This window comes from Psittacula echo (assembly GCF_963264785.1).
Source record: "Psittacula echo genome assembly, chromosome: 16".
Taxonomy (NCBI): domain Eukaryota; kingdom Metazoa; phylum Chordata; class Aves; order Psittaciformes; family Psittacidae; genus Psittacula; species Psittacula echo.
Window position 1 is genome coordinate 5,886,793 of NC_137752.1, and position 16,848 is coordinate 5,903,640.

General features: G+C 47.4%; 1 protein-coding gene across 2 annotated transcripts; it reads right to left on the minus strand.

Annotated features, from left to right (window-relative positions):
* Positions 1-354: 354 nt before the first annotated feature.
* On the minus strand, positions 355-15,887 carry DOLPP1 (dolichyldiphosphatase 1; the record flags this gene model as incomplete). Of its 2 annotated transcripts, XM_080630574.1 has the most annotated exons (8): positions 355-1,519; positions 1,986-2,075; positions 2,845-2,973; positions 4,249-4,347; positions 5,169-5,268; positions 5,529-5,613; positions 7,222-7,322; positions 15,812-15,887. In XM_080630574.1, the coding sequence occupies 8 exons, from the start codon at positions 15,885-15,887 to the stop codon at positions 1,483-1,485; spliced, it is 717 nt and encodes a 238-aa protein (XP_080486700.1). In that variant the 3' UTR covers positions 355-1,482. The 2 variants fall into 2 exon arrangements, with proteins under 2 accessions (XP_080486700.1, XP_080486701.1); XM_080630575.1 differs by lacking the exon at positions 2,845-2,973.
* Positions 15,888-16,848: the final 961 nt, after the last annotated feature.

Sequence of the window (16,848 nt, forward strand, 5' to 3'; positions counted from 1 at the left end):
GTGAGTATAGCCCTTGCCAGGTTAACTCATGGTTCACAGAGGTTGTAGGCATCACCAGCACACAGATGGCAGACACACTCCCACAGAGAAACAGCATCCTGAGAGCAAACTGGCCAGACACAGAATCCCAACAGGAGAAGGATGGAAAGCAAAACTTGCTTGCAGGAGTTCAGCATTCAAGGTTACTGCCGCAGAACCCCAACCAAGCCAATGCAATAAGTGGCAGGAGTTTCTGCTAGGACAAGCTCATGGGTGGATGCTAACAGGACTCAAAGGAATAATACTTCAGCCAGCAGCTGAGCTAGTGATTAGTCACCTGCCTTGATATTCATTTATGGTTGTCACTTTGTTCATGCTTAAAACTCCCTCCCTTAAGCTTTAACAGAAAAAAGAAAGAAAAATCCAGTGCTCAAGACAGAGACAAGCAACTGAATTTTGTAAGGCTTTGGGCTGACTCTCACTGGAGCACAGCACTGCTCCTCACCAATGGGCTTCCTAGTGCCATTGGCAGCATGCTCAGTACAACAGAAGCTGTACAGATCACAGCAACCCTGAGGTAATAAAAGGATAAAGGAAGAGATGGAATAAACATGAGATACGTGTAATAATCTTGCCACCTAGAAGAGATTCTGAGAAAGACACTCTTGCTAATTACACACCAGGAGCAGCAGTGGAAAAAGAATAATAGCCAGTATATTTCAGTTTATCCTTTGTTTTACACACACACACACTCCCTTTCATGGTATCCATGCAGGCTTCCCTGCAGAACCATCACTAGTGTTAAAAATCAGACCTTTACGCTTTCTTCCTATCTGTACAAAGTGCAGTTGGAATTGATTTTGATCTCCCCAACTGGTTGCAGAAAGGACAAAGTCTTCCTCTCCCTTCTGCCTCGGTCACCCCATCCTCGTATCCCTCCCTCCTAAGGAGCTTAGAGAAATTAAAGCCCTAATGAAGAGTGATCAGCTTGAGATTAAGTTTTGTCCTCTTCTCCCAAAAAGAAAAACCCAACTGAACAAGGCAAAACCAGAGCACGCAATCAAGGCCTCACCCCCCCCAGAAACAAAAGTTCCATTTAAAAAAATAAATAAATAGTGTGTATATTTCATGCTGGAAAAAAGAAAAAGAAAAAAAAAAAAGAAAAAGAAAAAAAAAAGTCACAGAAAGGATTCATTTTTGGTTTTCCCTCCCCCAAACATGACACCAGGCATTTTCTCCCCCCTTTTCCCCTGACGTAGACATGATGTTACATTCCAACCGGCAATGTGCATCTGTGTTGAAAATGAGTTTCTACTCCTGCACGGTCCCACATGCATCAGGGAGCATCCAGCTAGCTGCTAAAGCAGAGCAAAGGCTTTCAGGTTTCGGGTATGGTCCCTGCCTGTTCCTTTGGTCCGTCTGTTAAAAGGCTCCTTGCTGCTCCCAGGTCTCTGCTCTTGTCTGTCTCCGTTAAAACGTGCTCTCTGGTCCCCACGCTTTGAGTCACTGCAGCTTCGTACCCAGCTTGCGCTGTCTGTTTCTGCAACAGCAACACAGAGGGAAGGGTGAGAGGTGGCCCCAGCCCCATTGCTGGGTGCTGGGGCAGTGGGCAAAAGAGGGGAGGATTAAAGTAAAGCTCTGCTTAACCCCACGCAAAAATAAAGCTGCCCCAATCTCCACAAGGAGTTGAGTCCTTCCTGTTCTTTACAGACCTAGAACATTCGCCAGGTCTTAAGTGTCCACAGGCTCACACGTGGGTGCACGGTTATAAACAATTGCTTCCAAAAACCACAAGCTAGGAAGCTGAAATACTATTGAAATGAAGCATTCTTTCATCTCACACACCCCAACAGACTCCCCTTCCAGGTGCAGTAGCTAACCCACAACTTGCTAGTCCTTCACTCTGCACTATTCTACCCACAGCAGCTACCTACATAGAATAAATTACTAACTCCAGCTGACACGTCAAACCAGCTACAGCTCCTCCACCCCACAATAAAACTTACCTTGCTTCTGCTCTCGTGACTGTGTACTCAAACCACAGGATGTTAGGAATGAGGCTGGTATCTCGGATTAAAAAGAACTCTGAAATTGGCCTGAAAATGGACAAGGTGGGGGGAAACAGGGAAATAATGAGTCTTCTTCTCCATCGCTATTTTGATTTAAAAAGGAACAAAGGGGGGAAAAAACCCTGCTCCAGACTTAACACCACTATTCCATTACTCTTTAGGCTGGGAAGAGGACTCCTTGCTCAATTTAATCACAAAACTCCTCTCCTTTTAATTCCTTACACAGCGTTTCCAGACTACATCACATTTAAATGGCTTTTGCAATTTTATGAGGTCATTAGACATTCATTAAGAAATGTCTCCTCTGCTTGAAAGGCTTCTCCAGCTCTCTGCCACACCTCAGCACTTGAGTAGGGCTTTACACATGGAACAGTTGCCTGAACTTCCTCTCCTCCACCCGTATCAGGTACAGATACAGGATCGTTTGTATATGCATGCACAAGAAAACATGGAGGAACAAGTAGGTTACACAACACTCAGGATGGAAAACTGGAACAGAACCCAGGAATTCTCTTTTCTAACATCTTAGGTGGTTCATAGAAGTCTGAGCAGCCCATTTCCAGTCAGGGCTTGCACAGCTGCAACTAAAGGTTTGGAGCCTGAAGTATCTTTACATTTGTTCTGCATCACATGCAAGGTCCATCTTTGAGACTGGTTGATTAGGAAACAGCTCTTTTGCCAAGTAATTCTCCTACACCTGTGTTACAACTTATTGCAAGAGACTCAATGAGCAAACCAGCAATGCACAGAATGCAGCCTTGCAGGAATAGAACTTCCACAGAATAAAGAGACTTACCATGCAGCTATCCTTGGGAAGAGAGGAGTTAATATCTCTTGTGTGAAGGCAAACCAGGCTACGGCCATAATGCTTCCTGCCACACCTCCATACAAGACTTGGCTCCAGGTGTGGTAAAGCAAATAAACCCTGCAGTGGAAGAGAAGAGTCACCAGACAAGCTTTAAAACAAGAGGAGGCATGACTCAAGGGCTGATGTTTCACTGGACCCTCAGACCTAGTTACGCTCCAGATGTTAAAAGTGGAGATCTTCTTTCTCTCATCAAAAAGCTGGCAAAAAAGTGGGGAAAACAATGGGAAAAAACTGTCTGCCCTGTTACAGCAGTTTCAGCTCAGAGGGCTTTAGTTTGAGCTTAACTCACTAACCCTCCACATTCTTCTTCATGCATCTTTGGATTAGTTGCGAAACTATTACCACTACCTCCTATAAGAGACTTCTCCAAAGCCAGCAACAGGACAAGTCCCGTCCAGGCCACCAAAGCTGCAGCTTAAAGGTATTCTTAAGAACATAGACAGCATTTTTGTTATGATTTTGCTGCTTTCAAATGTGACAGCAAAAAGGCTGCAGCCAAACAGAAACTTGTATTAATAGCAGCCTGTGTGCATGGACATGAGTCACATTCAGAACTCTTTTCACCCATATATCAAAGCCATTAAGCTCATCCTCTCTGACCCTTTGCCTAGCACAGGCCACTGCATTTCCTCTGATTAATTTTTATTTGAATTAGACCATATATCTCTTATGAAATTGTCCTGTCAGAACTTTAAAGATAACCAGGAATAAGGAATCAGCTCTAATGGAGAGTCAAGAACACCAACAGGTAATTACTTTTCTGTGGAAAACATGGCCTGAATGTGCCTGGTTTCTAGTCACTGGAGCTCATTTTATATATATGTGTGTATATATATATATATATAGAATCTACTACAGGGAAAAATAAGTATCAAATGTTCATTTTCTGTATTTTTCTTCATACAACTAAACCCTGCAAGTGGAACAGCTACACATGTTTTTGTTAGCTACCACTCAGGTAAAACAACCACACTGACCAACTGCAGCAATGCACACGCTGCAGATGTTGGTGTGCCAAAGCACGGTGCAATGCTCTCATGATCAGTGCTGGCAAGAGGGCAAAGCAGTGAGGCTGCAGCATGGCAATGGAGCCCATGAAGACTTGGTACAAGCTAAGCTGATTTGGGCTTTTATAAATGCTTCTGAAGCACCACACATGTAGCATCTTTGCTCATTCGAAGGGTCTCACAGCAACACAGCAACTTCACAAAGCTCTGACTTGTACAATGCAGTCAAGAATCACATCGGAAAGGCACAAGGGATGACAGGGCTGCTGGCTGTTAAAAGGCCACAGGACTGTATGAGAGCATAAGACAAACAGTTGCTCCATACCTACTATATGAGACTAGCAAAGCCACTGTGACGAGGCAGATGGACAGCACATGTCGCCATAGTAAATCCAGAAACCTCGCATTGTTTGTTTGGTGCATTCTGAAAGAGATGGAGAGCCATTAGCACAGTGGCAGGGAGCTCAGCACCCCTTAGCTCCTCACTATGCCTGAAACCCTAGGAAAGCTCTACTCCAGTGGGGTCATGGGCAGCTCGACACCATCCCAGCAGCAATCTGTCCCACTGGCAGCAGTTACAGAGAAGCCAGAAAGCCACACTTCTCCCTCTCCAACTGTTAACAGGGATTGCTGTGATGGAAGGCAGAATGCTCACAATTACTACAGCTGATGGGAAAGGCACATGCTGAGCATATGCAACAGGGAGCCAAGACATCAGAGTCCCTCCATCATCCACAACACTAGGAGGAACTGTGAGTTTTGTCTTCCTCCACATTGTAGCCACAAGACAGAGCCATGCCCCAGCAGGCATTTCAGAGCAGCACAGCAGAGCATGTACAACTGGTATTTGGGAAACGAGATGAACTAAAAGGTCATGCGAGTGGGCAACAGACAGTACCTAAAAGAGTGCAGATAACCCCACTGACAAAACTGAGTAGACACATGAGAAAGCAGCTCTTCTTTCCTCCTCCCTATTCCCCCCTCTTCCCTCACGCTGGTGGATCATCACAGCTTGGAAAAGCCAGATCCGGAGAGCTGTACCCAGATAGGCATGGGAAGCCCACCCGTACCCTTCAATCCTAACTTCAGATGGAGACAGACATGCTTCATCCACTCTAGCCACAGTAAATTGTGCAGTTCCTTAGATCTCATCCCATATGCCACTGAAGTGGCACACAGCAAGGGAGCCATCTAGTTCAGGTGTTTCAACATAGTAACAGCCAAAAGCTGACATTGAATTTTTACCTTAAATAAAGGAACAGAAAGGAATAGACAGAGAAAAACCACATGAATTGGGAGTGGCTGGACGGCATCCCATATTTTGTGGTCACTGCTGAATGGGCTTCTGGGAAGAGAAGAAGAAAGAGTATGGTCAAGGTCTACTCTGTCCATAGCAGCTGGAACGCTCCAGATGTGAAGCCAGCCCATCCTGCTGCAGTATGCACACATGAGCTCACAGGACACGGCTCTGCTCAGATGGCTCTGCCAGCCCTCTTGCACCCAAACATCCAAAGCCAACATGAGGCAAATGGAAAACACCCTCTAACCTCCCCACAGTTAGCATTCCAAAACTCAACACCAGGACACCACTGGGTCATTCCATACCTTCGCAGGGCCGAGGCTCCCGGATTACATGTTTTATTAACCAGTTCACTCCCTCGTTGAATGCCAGCCCTCCCAAGAAAGAGATCTGTGAAGGCAAGACAACCGGGTCATCCTATCTAGAAGATCCACCCACTTACCAGGCTCTGTTGAGAAAACCCCAAACCATATGTTTCTTTTTTGACTACTAGAGTTAAAACCAATGGCTTCAAAGTTCTCTACCTGAAGAAGAAAAGCATTTCTTTTTCAGCCCACTCTGTATATTTGGCAACATATTGTGTATACGCAGCTTTTCAGATGATACACAAAGAGATTGCTATGAGGCTGGGTAACAATTTTGTCAGCATCCTTTCACCAGCAAGAGAAACAGGGCAGGTTTTAAGGGACTGCCTTTTCCGACCAACCAACAGGGGGAGTGCACGCACTGTTATTTGGGTAAATAGCCTTAAAAAGGTGACTTTTAAGCTTTCTGGCTTTTCTCTCTCAGAGTATTTTCATCTGGAAGTTGCTGTCTTCAGCCTACAATGCAGTCCCATTGTGAACTCCGTCAGACTGGCAGCAGTTATTTTTACTCTTTAATTCCACGCTCCACACACCTCCCCTAAGTCAGTCCTGCTGCTCTGATCAAATTCCCAGCTGCTGATGATACTCTGCCTCCTTAACACTCGGTCCCATTCCAGATGATGAAGCAGTTTCTCACTCTATGTCCTGAGCTACGGCTCAGGCTGCTGCAGGCCAGCTCACATCCCTCTCCAGCTCAATGGTGACTTCCCACATACAGAACTGGAAACCAACCTCAATGCTTGTCTCCTTACCAACACCTTACAAGCCCCTGTATTCAAACCCCCATGGGTTTGTGCAATAGTTGCCCTAGCTTAGTCTCTCTTTTGGATCAACAAGAAACCTCTGAGCTGCCAAAACTTAACAGCTGCCTCTCCTAGCTAGGATCGGCTTAACCTCGTTGTCCCATTCCAGGTCCCTTGAGCCACTGGTTCCCATGACACTGTGGCCCTATATTAGAAATCTGCTGCCAAAACCCTTTCACTGGCCCCTATTTTATCTGTTTACTGAGGGCAAATTTCACAAGAGGTTTATACCTCCTAAAGGGAATTTATCCATGACGCTGATTCCCAGCTACCTGTCAGAGCAGGCAGAAAGCATCACGTCTTATGTATGACAAGAGTCCCTTGTTGGTCATTTGGGCAGAAGCAAGCCTCTTCTTCCCAGCTCTGAATCAAATACCAGGGACAGCTGCCCTCACAGACAGATCCACTCCCTTGGGAATCTAAGTTTTATTTGGTATCCCCTTTTCTGCCTCAGTAGTTGAAATAAAGCACATCCTACTGAGCTACAGACATCATCTATAGGAACCTACTAGGGCTATCTACAATCCTACTGGATCCTGGGAGTGTTCTCACTCTGCAATAGCACTCTTTAGCTCCTCAGACATCTCCCTTGATGGTTTTGGACAAATAACGCCCAAAACATACCACACAGTAACACAAGTTAGCGAAGGCTAAGCAGTCTTTTGAGCTGGTACAAGTGATAAGTGTCTCCTGCTGTTCTTTGGCAGGAAGATCACCCTACCTAAGCTTGCTCTTTACAGAGGAAAAGAAGTGTGAATACAGGAACACCAGGTGACAAAGGAAAAGACTTTTGCCATAAGGAGAAGCTGGGAAGGGAGAGAAGGACTCACCGTGTGAAGCTCTCTTTTGAATATGATGAGTGTTACAAAGCCAACAATAATGAATATTGGACCAAGACTCAAATAAGCTAAAAGCTGACCAGAGAAATCACCTAGGGAAACAAACAAGAGAAACAAATCAGTTTGAACTTCACAGGTACTTGCCTGCCACCAGACCATGGGTCGCTTTGTGTCCTGAATCACTGAGAGCAGGGGGGCAAGCTCAGCACTGCAGCAAGTCTGTGTTCTACAGACTGCCTACTGCTGCTCCGGCCCAAGAGGAGCCCAGGCAAGGACAGCAGTGCTTGCATGTGGCTTCAAAAGCAGGGATGAGAGGAGCTTGGCATCACTCAGCAGATTCCTGCCAGCCAGTTTACAACAATGACCATGGGTGTGGGCCCAGAGTCACTTGAATGCAAGGTAAGGAGGCAGCATCTTTCCCTCTCCCTCACTGATGTTGCCTTCCAATGCCAGCAGCTACCGACAAACACTCCCCAAACAAATCCTTTCCCACTCCCTTTCTAAAATGGGGTAGTTTTCAGCTGGATCAGCTCCCTAATCTGTCTCACCATGTGTCTGCATGAACACTAGCATAAGCAAAATGGGGAGGAAATACAGCTAAACATAGCAGGAGATAAAGGGAGAAAACTCATTGTTTTTTAATGAGTAGCCCACAGGTATCACACTGAAGTACCTTTAGACTTCCACCCCTATAGCTAAGAGTGTAGTTACCCCCCAGAGAGAACTGGGGAGCCACAACAGGACCTCACAAGAGGTCATAAGGTACCTCAAAACCTTTATCCTGAGCTGTCACAGACACAGAAGCAGGCAAGCAGCAGTAAAGAGCAGCTATGATCTAAGCTTCTCTTGCCTATGTTCCATGGAAAAGGACACATACAACAGTATTTGGAGAGAAGATGTCAGCATAAATTCCAAGGAAACAAAAAATTATCACAAGTAATTTTGCTAAAAGATCAGCAATTCCCATCAGGAGAATGAGAACTAGCTACCAGAGAGAAAAGACAGTAGCTGCTACAAAATGCAGAATGAATCCAGTGAGCACCATAAGAGAGATGGTACTTTCTATATTGGTTCTCAGATCTCCATCCCATCACCGAACACAAAAGGCTCAGCCCCCACATACATTTACCCTTCCTCCCTCCTCCCAGAAGGAAACAGGATGCCTTTGCAAGGCTGAGCATTGGACTCATTCCTAGATCAATTCCACTGCAAGAGCTTGAGTCTCCCCAGCCCACGCACCCACATTTTAAACAGCACTTGGCAAAATGGACTTTAACCTCAACCTCCAAATACTGGAGCTGATTAAAAAAGTTATTGCACTGCTACAAAGTTCACGCTGCTGATGTTGTTGCAGCATAACTGTGGTTTCATCAGGTACAGCATGCAGATCCCTCCTGAATTCCAGGCTCTGGGTTAAGTTTGGGCACCAGCAACATCAGTAGCAGGAGGTTTAGTTTGCAGCACCAGTGAAATTAGGGAGACTTGGAAGACAAAACCCCCAAGAACACCGGGGTTTCACTCAAAAGAGAGGATCTGGTTTGGTTTTAACCTGAAAAACATTAGAAGACACTGAAATGTGTTTTTTTCTTGCACGATAAGGCAGGTTTGCCTTGCATCAGGTGGGTTCCAAGTGCTCCCAAAGCAGAACGGCAATGTATTATGGTCATGCAAAGTGGATGTGCCAGTATCAGTTACCTGGTGATACAGAATCAAGCCCCTTATGGTTTCACATAAATCACAAACTCTCAATAAAATTAATTGTTAAATTAAGTCTCAAATGATGAGGGAATTCGTGAGACAAACCACCAGACAATCAAAGCCACCCCAAAAGCCTCAGGAATGCTTTCCAAGAGTCCCAGTTCTAGTGTTACCAGCTGAAGACGGCTCATCATTGAGAAATCACCATGCTCCAGATCCTTCACTGTTAATCCCTGGTATATAAAGGCTTAGCACTTCAAGACTATAAGCCATAATTTTGTCACGTAGAAACCAAACCAGATTATTTATCTTCTCAGAGGGGTTCTATTTCTTGTGCAGATGGTGGAAGAATACTTTAAATAGCATCAGCAGTACCAAATTCAATATGTATAATAATATACCCAATAAATCAAGCCACTTGGACTTCACTGGCACACAACCCACACTTGAAACTGAAGAGAACCAGAAACTATCACTCCCAGATACTGCCTTCAGGCAGAGAACCAAATACTTCCCTCAGACAATCTTAACACAATAGTTCCCCAAATGTATCAACTGTCCATTTAAAACAGAACAGAGATAGCATTAGTAATACTTCATATTACTGTGACTAATAGCAATCAAACAGAAATCACATTGTGAAGCCACTTCTTCTAGGGGAGGAGGCAAATAAATAGCTGTGCACTATCAGAAGGCAGCACTTGTGCTATGCCCTGGGAGATGAACTCAGTAACACCATCCCAAACATACTCACCAGATTAGCAGTTCAAGGCAGAGCTGCACTAACCCAGCTCCAAAATGACTGGAAATCCCCCATGAAGAAGGCAAAGCAAGCTCAGAGAGAAAGGCCAGTGCTGATCCCGGGGCCCCGGAGCATGATTGCTGTGTTGCTCCTACCCACACTCCAGTGTGCTCGGAGACCTACTCCCAGGGAAAGGGGATGTGCAGGAGAGCTGACTGCCTGCAGTCCAGTCAGACCCAGCAAGCAGGTTCCCACACACATCTTTTTATAACAATTCATTTTCCTTCCTTTACAAACATGGGAATTTAAAGCAATTCCTCCAACCACTGAGAACAGAGACAAAGCCTCTTACAAAATGCAAAAGGACAATCTGTTTAATATATAGCTTGGGGGTTGGTTTAAATTCTCCCTTTTTTAAGTGCAGCCTTCTCTGGACATCATCTGTAGCTCAAGAGGCAAAAATAAAACCCCCACCTACCTCATTTTTGGGCACCCAAGAGCTAAATAGGTGAAACATTACACATAGCTCAGAAGCACGCTGGACTTTTTCAGCCTTCATTCAGCATCTACTTCTGCTCCAACTCAACACTTCACCCAGCTCTCTTTCTGTGGAAATATCCAAGCTTTACCACATTAGCTTAACCTGTATATAATGTGAAAATATGAATCAACAGCACTAACCACATCCTACCACAAGATCTAGCTTCACCATCACCACTTCCTATTGAAGCGTCTATTCGTGGCACTGCTGCTGGTCGTGCGTGTGCTCGACTAAATGCATGGGTGCAAACTGCACAGATAACACAGGGCATGTGTGTCACATGCATTTACACAAGCAAATATTCATGGTGGATCATCATTCCCTTTACTTGGGCATATCCTGATATCACAAGCTGGGGGACATAAAAATATCACCCGGAGGCTTCACATTATGGCATAAAAAGGTATCAGAAATGAAACTTCTGCAGGAAGATGAAATGTAAACCCTCATATTAAAGAATCCAAACAACTGAGTGGTACCGGCTTCTTCCAACAGCTATTACTTAGCTACAAACTGAGCCCTGCCTGCTGAGCTACCACCCTGAGCAGGAACCACAGCAAGGGTTATCAGAACAAACATTCCTATAGGAGCAACACGTGCTGGTCCTGAACAGCAACGAGACCTGCTGAGCCAAAGCACACACACAGCACGAGCACCTTGGCTCCGATGGGTTGATTCTGCGCACTTGCCCCTCCAAAGCTGCAACTGAGAAAGCAGGAAGATTCTCTGTCATTCTGCAGAGAAAGGGTTTGGCAGGTTTCTCTCCTTAAAGAATGTGTCTGATGATTCTATGTGAGCAGAGGAGGTCCAGACAGTGCCAGAGCTTTGGGAATCCCAGCTGCACTGAAGAGAGGAAGTTGTTGTTCTTTTCTCCAAATAATAACCAAAACCCCAAACAAAGCAGGAACTCCTTGTTTCTCCAGTGAAACTCACCCTGCAGACAGGAAGTCCCTGAAGATGAGTTTTAAGCCTGCAACACAGCCTCATCCCATGCAAAGCACTGCATGCGAGAAAAAACAACCTTGAGTATAGGCACACAACAGGATCTAGTTTATCATCAAACAATACCCCTCAGGCTTCACGTGAGCCAATACCTTCAGAATTGTATCCAATGCTCCGCAGCAGTCAAACAGGCAAGAAAGGCATTTTTAAGAGCCAAACACAAGTTAGTATTACAGCACTACAAAGTTATTATGCTATTTTGGTGTCACTATCTAAAAAGGGATAGTAAACACAGAAAGGCTCATAGAAAGGGGACAGAGATAACCAGTCTGCAGCAGCCATTCAGAAAATGGCTCAGATTTTTAGCTGAAAAAGGAAAAACAGGATAAAACCTTTCCCTAAATCATGAATGATATGGAGAAGCAGACAGCAAACATTTGTTACCTCTCAGTGCACATGAGAAAGAGAGGGTCTGATGAAATTACGGAGCAGTGGACTTAAAAGCAGAAAAGAAACAACCACACTAAGTCAGAGCCAAAGATATTGCGATATCCAGAGCGGAAATGGGTTCAAAGAGCAATTAGACATTTTCAGAGTATAGCTTTTATATATCCATCAAAGGACTTAACAATCCTGATGCAATCACCAGCTGATTACTGGAAAGATATACAGAAGGATTATTCCTGCCTACCTGCCAGCAACCCAGCACTGCCAGAGCACTTCTTCATCTCAAAGTAGTTGCTGATATAAAAAGCACCAGGATCAAACATTTCTCAAAGCATATCAGTATGATATTTCTTAAGCATCCTCTCAGCAGCGTGCTTTAACACACTGTCAGCTAACACTGGCACTATTGGCTGCTTCTCTCTGTGTTTGGATCTTCATTACTATAGGTAAGATTTCAGTCATGCCTCCAAGATCCCATTACTTTGACCAGTTTGGAGTTGACCAGCACAGCATTCATCCACTGTTTCTCATTTGTTCTTGCTCAAAGCTGACATGGCAGGAGAACCGAGCAGCCACACAATGCGTGTTTGGCATTTCCCACTATATCACTATTGATAAGGAAATGTGAGATAAAGACAGGGAGCACCAGCACCCTTCTGGAGACACCTCTCCCCTTCACATTTGCAAGCAGAAGCCAAAAATGGGCTGACAAATCAGCAGTGGCTGCTTTCCACCTGGTCACAGTGAGAGGGACCATCTCTCCCAGCAGATGAAAGCAGGGATGACAGCAGTTCTGCACTGGAAGTCTTTAAAGACAGGAGATGTGTTTCAGAGCTGGTTGCCACAGCAGCTCAGCACACTGCTCTCCAGGCCAGCAGACTCTGGAATGAGCCAAAGCAGAATGTGTTTGCCATGCAGCGGTGTATGACATGCCAAGACAGCTTAATAATTTATGTTGGTAAAAGCAGGATCTTATTTCTTATTCTGACCCCTCTCTATCAGCACAAGGCTACATTAACTCCATTGTGCTGAGCACACTGCCAACATCACTATTTTATAAATATACATTAGCTACCAGCTTTAATGGACCTGGACTTGAGCTGTATACAGACTGTAAACAGCCTTCTAAATACAGTTAGAACACTTCCCCAAACCCACGTAACAGTATCAGACCTACCATCTTACTGCCACTCATCTGTCCAGACCAAAACGTTGTCCAGCTAGACTTTGCAAAGCCTTTGACACAGTTTCCCACAGCATTCTCCTGCAGAAACTGGCTGCTCATGACTTGGATGGGTGTATTCTTTGCTGGATAAAACACCGGCTGGGTGGCAGAGCCCAAAGAGCAGTGGTGACTGGAGTTAAATCCTATTGGTGGCTGGTCACAAGTGATGCTCCCAAGGGCTCAGTGCTGGGGCCAGTTCTGTTTAATATCTTTATCAATGCTCTGGACATGGGGATCAATGGCATGCCCAGTGAGTCTGCAGATGACACTAGATTCGGTGGCAATGTTGATCTGCTGTAGGGCAGGAAGCTCTGCAGAGGGATCTGGACAGGCTGGATCGATGGACTGAGGCCAATTCTATGAGGTTCAACAAGGCAATGTGATGGGTCCTGCATTTGGGCCACAACAACCCCATGCAGGCTTGAGGAAGAGTGGCTGGAAAGCTGCTCATGGAAAAGGACCTGGGGGTGCTGACTGACAGAGCTGAACACGAGCAGCTTGTGCCCAGGCAGCCAAGAAGCCAACAGCATCCTGGCCTGTATCAGCATGGCCAGGGCAGTGATCAGCTCCCTGCACTGGGCACTGGTGAGGCCACACCTGGAATCCTGTGTTCAGTTCTGGGCCCCTCACTACAAGACACACACTGAGGTTTCTGTCTTAAAGGTCTTTTCCAACCTAAATGATTTTATGAAAATAAACTAAGACATTCCTGTACCTCCAGCTATTTTAATGTTTTAGTCCTTTGCCTCACCTTTATAGCCTTCCATAATTATGTTTTGTCCAAACCATAGTGTTCATCTCAATACATAACCTTAATCTCGGCGATTTAGCCCCTCCACACTATCATCTTCTCCATTTGCCCATGTAAAAGCAGTCAATGCAGAAAGAAAATTATCATGTTATGTCACATTCTTTAAGATGTGACAGATAACACTCGTGCTGCGATTTCAACCATCGACATTTCCCAAAGCAATCCAAGTAACGCACAGGTCACTCTGTGAACGCTGCTGGGTTCAGATAAAGAGATGAGATTCAAAGATGAATATATCAGTACTAGCGGAAAGATTCTGCCCCCATCTCCCCCAAACTATCACATTAATATATCTGAGAAGGTGGATAGCAGAAGAACATAAAGGGTGAAGGAAAATGCGACACAGGAAAGGAAACGCCAATCTTTCACATAAAGCATCACAGAAAACCACAAATCAGCCATATGGGGAGGACGGAACATGACGATGACAAGAAATAATACATTTCCACCGTTAGACCTTTCCAGTGTTGTCACCTTTCAAGTCTCCTGGCTAAATGGGTACTTCCAACCCAAAAGAACCCAGGCACTTCAGAAGCTTTAGGTATTGCACTACTGAGGAGCTTTCATCAGGAACCAAAACCCAGCTACTGAACAGGACATACAGCAACGCTTTATGGCAAGTTAGGGACTTGGGAAGAGAACTAGCAATGCTGAGCACACAGTTACCACCAGATTTGAGTTTGACCCGATTGTCAATACTAACACTCTGACACTTCTTACCCTGATTTTTCCGTTCTCTTTGATCACAACAAACAGCCAAGAACTATTGTTTTCAATCTCACCCAAAACCAGCACAAGTCACCTAAAGAGCAGTTACTAATAGCCATTGTTTAGACAACTGCTATCCATACACAGACCCATTTGCTCTTGCACACGGATGGATCAAGGATTCTCCCTACCACAACGAGGGGCAGGCAGGCTGCTGGCATGCCGTGCCATGGTGCAGGAGCTCAGTGGATCACACCACTGCCCCAGCTGGAACAGCGCATCCTGCACGATGGCACCCGCTGCTCCTCAACACTGACTGTACCCAAACCCACCTTGCCAGGAGCTGACCTGAGTGGAGCCCTGTGCCTGCCATACTCCCGGCATTACCCCCAGCGCTACCTGCTCCCAGCATGGCCAGAGAATCAGAGTGGTTTGGGTTGGAAAAGACCTTAAAGCCCATTCAGTTCCAACCCCTGCCACGGGCAGGGACACCTTCCACCAGAGCAGGTTGCTCCAAGCCCCTGTGTCCAACCTGGCCTTGAACACTGCCAGGGATGGGGCAGCCACAGCTTCTCTGGGCATCCTGTGCCAGCGCCTCAGCACCCTCACAGGGAAGAGCTTCTGCCTAAGAGCTAAACTAGATCTCTCCTGCTTAAGCCCACCACCCCTTGCCCTACCACCCCAGTCCCTGATGAAGAGTCCCTCTCCAACATCCTTGTAGCCCCCTTTAGACACTGGAAGCTGCTCTGAGGTCTCCACGCAGCTTCACTTCTCCAGGCTGAACAGCCCCAATGTTCTCAGCCTGCCTCCGTATGGGAGCTGCTCCAGCCCCTCATCATCCTCATGGCTTCCTCTGGACTCACTCCAACGAACCCTGCCTGGCAGGCAGGCCCACCTCAGAGGCAGAGACCCCTCCCATGCCACAGGGACACACCGGAGCCAGCCTGCCTCCTAACACACCACCTCAAACCTCCACCATCACCCAGACACCCAACAGCGGGGCGAGGAGGGGGACACCCGCCCCATCATGCTGCTGTGGGGTGCGGGATGCCCCAGGTGGGACCCACATCTCGAGGCCCAGGGGCAGCCTCCCACGACCGGGGGGGCTGCGGAGGGGGTGAAGCCGTGGTGTGGGGAGTGGAGGGCGGCGAGGAGGGGGTCCCCACGGCTCCGGGACAGGGCCGCCCTTCCCCGGGCCCCTTCACCAGCTGCGGCTCGGTACCCCCCGAGCCCGGCGCATGCGCAGCGCCCAGTCCCGTCCCGTTCCCCCCATCCCCATATCGCGGCTCACTATGTGGCAGCGCGCCCCGGCGCACGCGCGCCCCGCCGCCTCCGGCCGGCCGCTCAATGGCTCACTATTTCGCAGCTGCCATCCCGGCCCACAGGGGTGCCGTGGAGCGGCGGGAGTGGCCACGCCGCGGGCAGCGGAGCGGCGGGCAGCGGGGTTGGGGTGAAGCAGAGCTTTACCTGCGGGATACTCGACGTGAGTGAGGGAGACCGGCCGCCACGGAGCGGGCAGCGAGCACTCACCGACTGCGGCCATCTTACCCGGATACCGGGCCGGGCCACCGCGACCAATCAGAAAGTACTTAAGGGGCGGTGAGACCAATGGGCGGGAGCGCGGAGAGCGGCGGCCCAATGACGCTGCGCGGCAGGTGAGGCGCCGGCCAGCCCATAGCCACCCAATTAAAAACCCAGCCCGGGGAGCGGCAAAACCAATAAGCCAGTAACATCGGTGTCCAATAGGAAGAGGGCGCAGGAGGCGGAAAAGCCAATCGAAAGAAAGGCGGGTGCCATTGCCTTAATTCATTGGCGAAAGGCGTGATGCAGATTAGCCAATGAGCAGCTTTCCTTGCCGCTAGTTCTTGGCCAGTCAGCTGCGCCGCCGCGCTGGCTGGCGCGGGGGGCTGAGGCAGGGGCTTGGTGACCGGTACAATGGCGCCTGGTACCCCCACAGCCCCGGCGAGCCCCGCTCCGGGACGGGCCCACGAGCAGCAGTGGCCGTGCCGAGCCCTCCTCACCTGCCTGCTGCCGTGTGGTGCCCGCCATGGGAGGGGCCGTGTGGGGCTGGTGCTGGAGGAGCTGCTTCATCCCCCTCACCCGCTGTCAGTGAAATAACAAAATCCCCTTGTGTCCTGTCCCCCTTTAGGGTGTTGTTTGAAGAGAGGCCTTCATTTTATAAACGGTGTTACCACAGCATAGGATTCTTGCATATCTTAAGCCCATTTCTTAGCCCAACACACAGGTGATGAATTTCAATTTACACCCTCTCCAAAAACTGAAAATGCTTTTTTTTTTTTTATATCCTTTTTTTTAATAGCCACATCTCCTTTATAGCTCTATAAAGGACCAGCGGACATGCACACGTGAAAATCCTGAAGTAAAGTCCTGGCAGAAACCAAAGTACACCCTTCAAAAGGCATTGCAAAGACCAGGCACCACCTGGTCTAAAGGTAATAACCTTTTATCCCCTCTCCAACTAACTGTGACCACTGCAATCAGCC